General features: G+C 39.2%; 1 protein-coding gene across 1 annotated transcript in view; it reads right to left on the bottom strand.

Moving 5' to 3' along the window:
• The window catches only part of sox32 (SRY-box transcription factor 32), a gene marked incomplete at its 3' end in the record, with an annotated part of 5,155 nt that extends 3,665 nt beyond the window's left edge, over positions 1-1,490 (bottom strand). The window contains 1 exon segment of the mRNA XM_014008316.1: positions 939-1,490. Coding sequence (XP_013863770.1) covers positions 939-1,263 — 325 coding nt within the window. The 5' untranslated portion in view covers positions 1,264-1,490.
• Between the last annotated feature and the right edge of the window lie 5,977 nt (positions 1,491-7,467).

Genomic DNA, 7,467 nt, shown 5'->3' with positions numbered 1-7,467 from the left:
GGTCGCGTCTGTGGTCCCCCCACAGTCACTTTGAAACATTCCATTGGAGAGATCCATGCATGCTCACAACTGCATACAAACAGGTGTTTACATCCTGGGTTTTTCTATTCGGGCACTGACGGATAGACATGTGCATATATGTATGTGTATGGTTGTGTGCATATATGTATATGGGTATGGTTTTCAGCAAGGCTAAAGTCATTCTAATTATATAAATAGGATTGGTTCACTTCACAGCTGTTTGTTAATATTAATATGTGTCTCATTGATATTGGCAGGTTTCATGTATTCTGTCATTCTCTTTTTAAGCTAATATAGGCTGCAGTTGTTAATTGTTTTTGTTGGTCAAAATGGTTTTATTTTGTATGTGAATATACATAAATGGTACTGAACTTATAGAGTGCTTTGCAAGTCCCTCTGGACCCCAAAGTGCTTTACACTAACAGACATTCACCCATTCACACACTGATGATGGCAAACTTACACTGTAGCAGCTGCCCTGAGGCACACTGACAGAGGTGGGGCTGCCATGCATCTGACCACCATCAGTAGGCAAGGTGGGTGAAGTGTCTTGCCCAAGGACACAACGACTGAGGCAGCTGGACGGGGGATCGAACCAGCYACCTTCTGGTTCCAGGACAACTCCCCTAACCACTCCCCCAACCACTCCGCCACAACCTCCACATACATGCCTCCTCATAAGCAGTGAGATTTAGAAAATTGCATCAATGAATATCTTCTGTTGGGTCTTGGCCCAGTTGTGGGCCAATCACCCCTAAATGTCAGATCCGCCCATCCAGAATCACCCCTGCTTAAATTAAATCCCCTAACATGAGAGCAATAAATAAATAAACACATACACAAATAAAAAAAAAATCCATATTTAAATGTAGTGACACTTAAGCTTCACTAATATTGTTTTGAAATGAAAGTTTTACCGAGTATTTTGCTCAAATCCGTGTTCTCCAACTCCGGGTTGAGCTGCGCCAGCCGCCTGCGCTCCTCTTTGGTCCAGATGATGAAGGCGTTCAGGGGCCTCCTGACCCGCTGCGGTGCCGGGCCACACTTGGCCTCGGGGCTGGCGCAGCTCGAGTCCGAGTTGACGGACAGCGGACTGGAGGGCCCGGAGCTCGGGGAGCGCGCGTCGTTCATCGGCTCGCCGTCCGCGGAGCACAAATCCTCGCCTTCTGGAAGCTGGAGGCGCGCGGGGTCCTGGCTGATGCGCATGGTTACCTGCGGGGATGATCCGCGGGCCGCTGTCATCACGTCACTGCAGAGTGATATATGACCGCTCCGGGAGATGGGAGGAGTGGAGTCAAAGGTGTGAAAACCAGGTGTTCCCACAGGTCGAGAAATTACTACCCCTTAACTTTAAAACGTTTTAATCAACTCATGGATATAAACTTTTGTCGCAGCCGATAAAACAGGCGGACGACCATGTTTRACCCGTGTCTGCATCTGTAGCTGTTTGCGTCTCTTGGCTGTTAGCAAAATATCTCATGGACTACTTGCTGGTTTATACTGAAACTCTCAGCAAGTAATCATTGGATATACGTTTACAAGTGATCAACTTTGGAGCCAATCCGATTCAAGATAGCAGCCACAGCTGAATGATCTTTGTAAAACAGAAAAATGGCTCGAACTCAGTTTTACGGATTTGGCGTGGTAGCTGAGCCTGATCCTCAATAAATAGTCTGATGAGAGCCAAATCGCTTAAATTGTTTTAGCCTAATATTTGGAGTAATCTGTCTGTTAGCAAAATATCTTATAATCTACTGAACTAATTGAGGAAATACTTATTGGATGTATATAAATAACCAATTAACTTTTGAAGTCAGTTCAACTTATAATGGCCTMTAGTCAACTTAGTCAACACAAAATTGTGTATCGGTCAATACAGATATTAAATACGACGCTGCAGCTGYGAGTCGTTGATCAAGACATCTCGTGAAATCCCACGAGATTATAATATTAACGCTGGAATAAAAAGCGGCGGGTGATGAGGCACTCACTGGGCCTTTATTTTCATTTTAAAGGTCACAAAAACAAGTTGCCTAATAATGTTGTGAAGCGAACTGGTCAAAGTTCAGCTGATTTTCACCTGAAKATGTCAAACTTTCAAACAGCTATATTTATATTTTAAACCTTTCAATTTTCTCCTGATTCACTCATTTTAAGCTCATTAACACGTCTACCTGCTGCAGGAAAACTTAAACCAATCAAATCTGAAGGCGCGGATGGATAAAAACACATCAAAGTTTGCAGCACGTAGGGTTGGTTACTAATTACACCTCTTATCAGCCGTTCACTGTCTTTATCAAAGCGCAATTTACCGAACTAAAAAAAAAAAAAAAGAAACATGATCAAGGCGTGTTTTCTTACACGACTGACACGCACAAATATTTACACCGCGCAAAATGAAACCCACCCTGAAAGGTCTGTTATACAAYGGAATGAGGCATGAGATGAGAACACCATAGAAAAAAAAACTTTGTCAAAAAATATCTCGGTTTGGAGGAAAGGTGGGAAGAAAATGAAGGTCTAAACTAGGAAATTCAGACTCACCGCAGGGTGCAGGGTGGGTGGGGGGCAGAGATTTATATTTGATCTAAGAAAGTCTTTGACTCCTTTTTTCCCTTTTTTCACAGATGATTTCATTGAAAATAATTAAAAAAAACGTAAAAATGAAGGATGTATACTTTTCATGCATTTCTCTATGTGCAGACAAGAAAAAAAGTCTGCAGCACTTGTGTCAACTCAAAGCAGAGAAGTGAAAATCTTAATAGTTTTAGTGAAATKTATGGGTCAGAATTCACAAAACACTCAAAAGACTGACCTAAAGTAAGCCCACTGATATTGTCTGAATGTTTTGGGGGAAAAAAGCTGCCTTACACTCTAAAAATGAAATGTTGGATTTACTTAACCATGTTATGTGACCCGGTTCCACTTAACTGAGTTGAGTAAATTCAAAGCAACATGCTCATGTTCTTTGGTTAAAAAACCTGTTATATTGCTTTGAATTTACTCAACTCAGTTAAATGGAACCGGGTCACATAACATGGTTAAGTAAAGCCAACATTTCATTTTTTACAGTGTAAATACATGGAAGGTTATTGTGCCTTTCCCCCCCATTAAATTTTATCAGTTCAAACTGCAAAGCTGTCATGAGGTTTAGCACATTAAAGGACATTAAAATCGTTGTYAAATTACAGACTTTTAAGGTCTTATTTTAAGGTACTCATCACAAAGTTATGATAACCTAAAAAAAATCTGAAATAAGAAACAAATTCTGCACATTTTGTCCTAAAATAAACAGATGTATGCAAACCAACTACCAGCTTTCTAACAGCCAAAATGTTTAAAATTATTGCAAAGAGTCTGTGTTGGTGTGTATTTATGCTCAGATTTGTACTTACTATTTTTTGTTTGATTCAATAGAGTGCTCTGTTTACACTGAATGCACACCCACATTTCAGAATTGCTTATCAATTTAGCTGGAAAACTAAACTTGTTCAAACAGCACCATTTGATATTTTATCATTTGCAGTGAAACGTGAATCAAGGTTTTTTTTTTTACTTTTTATTTGTTAGCAGATTTACTGTATGTGTTTTTGTAGCCCTTGTCAGAATCTGAGCTTGAATCCACATCCCCCATGCTACACCACGCTCTGCTGCAGCAAGAAGCACTGATGGATTTAATCAATTAGTCCGAAGGCCTCAGTGTGAATACATTAGTTTGACCTCACCCTCTGCATGAATACAGGCTGTGAAATTAAACTATATGTGAGTGTTTATGACAAAAGGTAGAAAGACAATGAATTTAAACACTGAACAGCCTTTTTTAATTATTCAACTTTTATTTTAATCCCTTTTAATTTGGTGTGAACTGTCCTCTGCTCTGTAATGAATCCTAATCTGTGAGGCGACAGCGAGTTGTATCAGTGCATTGTCTCATAATCAAACAAGCAGAGTGCTCCGGCTCAATGGGCACTGTAGTTTTCTGAATAGCGATTGTTCTCTGTGGCTTTCTGATCACAATGTGCCATTGTACTGGACAGAGCTCATATATGAGACGCTCATCTCCCTCCTCACTTTGGATCAGAGATGAGCAGCCTGGCACAGGTAGAGGTGTGCAGTCAGGACCTGSAGAAGACTGAAGAGAGCAGGATTTAAAGAAGGATCTCAGCAGCAATTTGTTGCACTTATGGATTTGCTTTGAGGATGCTACAAAAGGAAACAAAACCTTCAATCTCTTCTTATGGATTCTGAGACCACATAGGATTCTTCTGAGACTTTTTTATCCAGGAACAAATGTGGGAAAACTACAAAGGTGCAAACTAAAACTGATAAAAAAAAGAACCGTCCCACCGACTTTCCTTACAGAGGCTCCATAAACAACTGCATTGTTTCATAAAGGTGTGAAGAGGATATAATACTGTTGTCTCGAGTGACCGGGATCTTTTACAGCTTTGTTGCTTTGTGCTGCATTGTATGGACCCAGCAGGTTCAGACACAGCTCCATGCAGCCCGCCGGCCTCCACCTCCGCTCCTCAGACACACGTTTGAGCAGATTCAACAGCGGGTAGCTGAGTGTGAGCCTCCACACTCCCTGTGTAAACCCACCCAGCCCTGCATCAGGCCTGCTGAGAGGATTACATGCCCCCCCGGTGTCGACAGGCTTAATGTGGCCTCAATTAACTGAACACAATGATGCTTCCCCCCCCCCAGCCCCACCCTCTGACCAGAGATAACAGGCTGGACTCAAACTCTGTTCAGACTCTAACCCAGGGGTCTGCAATCTTTACGACCAAAAGAGCCATTTCTGCTGCTTGTCTCACWGCCAAAATGTGTCCGAAGCCACAAAACATGCTACAACTGTGATTATCAACTAGTGGTCCGCGGGCCTTTTCAAGGCCTTTTCAGACACCTTTACGGTCAGTGGAGGTGACATTATAAAACTAAAAAATGTTGTTTTTATTAACATATTATTTATAATTATAAACATCAGGACAAATAAAAAGACTGTATTTGTGTAAACAATATAAATACTGAATATAGTTTATACGGAATTTCATAAAAACTAGTACAACTGAATTATTCAGGCATATTTTGTTTCTAATTCTTATTATACAGTCTTCAAATTATTTAAAGGTAATTCTAATGGATTTGAGAGAAAAATCATAGAAATAAATTGGTACATTTAAGTAAGCAACAGGCTAGCATGAGCTAACATGTTTTACCTTTTGTATTAGTAGTATGGATCACATATTTGCATACAAATTGAATTTATTTGTGGGTATAAAAAAAAACAAAACAAAAAAATCTGTTATGCTTGGTCACATTTTCAAAGAGCCACTGCAGAGGGACCAAAGAGCCACATGTGGCCCCAGAGCTGCAGGTTGCAGACCCCTGCTCTAACCTAAACCAGCTGATCATTTTAATTTGAGTTTTGTTAAGAGGTTATGAACAGTTAATATCTTACCTGTTATAGMTTTTTTTAATGACATCAGTTTGACAAAATAATTTAATTCTGACCACACAGATGAACTATTCTGACAGTTCATGCACACATTTGTTTGTTTGTTAATTAAAAAAAGTTCTTTACACATCATTTTCTAATTGTTCAAACAGCAGCAGCAGCTAATCGTAGCACTTCCGAGAGCAGTTTGTGACACTTTAAACCAGAATGTTGTAATATTTCTGTTGAAAAAACTGGTTGTGTGACGTAAAGGTTTATAACAATCGTGTTTGCATGAACAACTTTGACACTTTGGAGACTGCAGTTGTTTTAAGACAAAAGCATTCCACTTTGGTATCAGCCTTTAGCTCATCCGTCCAGTCTGAACTGAACTCTGAGGCCATTCATGACAGTATGGTATTGTTGATAAACTTTCAACCTAACTCAACTTTAAAATGTATGAACTACTCCTTTAGGTGAGTGGGACAATATTCAGGTCAAGGAGGAGGACTTTGTGACTGTATTTTTCCACTTTTAGACTAAAACAAGCACTGTCATCATCTGCAATCACTTTTAACCTCCTAATGACTGCTCCACCAACATGTTCAAACTTCCTACTTCACCTAATAAAATGTTCAATTATTACATTTACTCTGATTATTTCATTCAGTTTAAATATCTTTTTTGTTTGTTTGCTTCGAACAACTCAAACTATCAAAAACAGTCATTTTTGACATTTTGAACTCTCTTCAAACTTAGGAAGATTTGATAAATTAAAAAAAAGGATTAGCATCAAAATAAGATAAAATATGACTTTAAAACAAAAAGGTAAGCTATCAAAACATAATAATCACACAAATTTCATTAAACGAAATTTAACACAGTTTGAGACAACAGAAAAATAAAAAGAGTAAACATACTTATTAGTTTTTGCAATGGTTCATTAAAATAATAGTTTGTTATTTGGTACCAGTTTGCACTTTATTTTGAGATTTGTTTTAATCTTAGTATTCAACTAAGCATCAATAATCTCACTTCTTTTTCTACTGTAATCAGTTCAAAGTTCCATTCAAGCGTTTGAAGCAGCTCTATTCTTTGTAAATTAGGAACTGTATTCCCCTCTGATAAGACCCTGATCTGATGAACCGAAGAGATCTTTTCAAGTGTGTCCACACGACTGAGCTTTGTATGTGAGGTTGTTGGTAACACCTGTGATGTCATCAGGTGAGCTAAAGAGCAGGAGTTTGATCTCTGCCTCACTGTCCTTTGCAGACAGAAGAAAAAGGACCTGAGTTCTAATTATTAACCAGAACTTCCTTGAGACTTGGGAGACAACAATGTTTGTTCTAAACGCTTCATTCGAGGCAACAATCTGCCCCGCTGCAGCAAAGTTTCAGGGTTTCATTAAAAGGTGCAAACTGGTTTCGACTCATTTGATTTTTTTCTTGAGCGCAAACTCTCCAAATTATTATTTTTCTTGAAAATGCAGCCCTGCATTAAAAAGGATTGATGTTTGTGCCTCGGTCACTCCTCTCTCTGCTGCTCGTCTGAGACCTGATACAAATTCAAAAGGATCTGCTGCTTTGAAGATAAGCACTGCAGTTCTGCCATAAACAATGATTGTGCTGTTTCTTTCCTGTGGCGTGATTTATTTAAAGTATTATGCTGTAAGGATTTGGGCTGGTTTTTCCTGGCTGTGTGTTTGAGTGTGTGTGTCCTTGACTTGTGAAGCTTATTGGACACTTTAGATTCAGGAAAACACTCAAAAGCAAAGTCATCAAAGTGAAACCTTTSACATGTAAAGTGGAATTTATAATGTTGGCTTTATTACGGTATAAAAACAGAAAAGTCTGACTTGAACTCAMTTTGGTGCCGAACTTCTCCGTTATTTTTTGTCACACAGTGATCCATTAAGCATGGAATTGGGATGCAACAGAAACACAAAGCTGGAGGTCATGTTTCCTTTGATAGTGTTTTTTAAACCAGCAGAAATTCAGCAACACTGCCAA

The sequence above is a fragment of the Austrofundulus limnaeus genome, unplaced genomic scaffold (genome assembly GCF_001266775.1).
Source record: "Austrofundulus limnaeus strain Quisiro unplaced genomic scaffold, Austrofundulus_limnaeus-1.0 Scaffold49, whole genome shotgun sequence".
Classification (NCBI taxonomy): Eukaryota; Metazoa; Chordata; class Actinopteri; order Cyprinodontiformes; family Rivulidae; genus Austrofundulus; species Austrofundulus limnaeus.
This window is presented reverse-complemented; position numbering and strand designations above follow the sequence as displayed.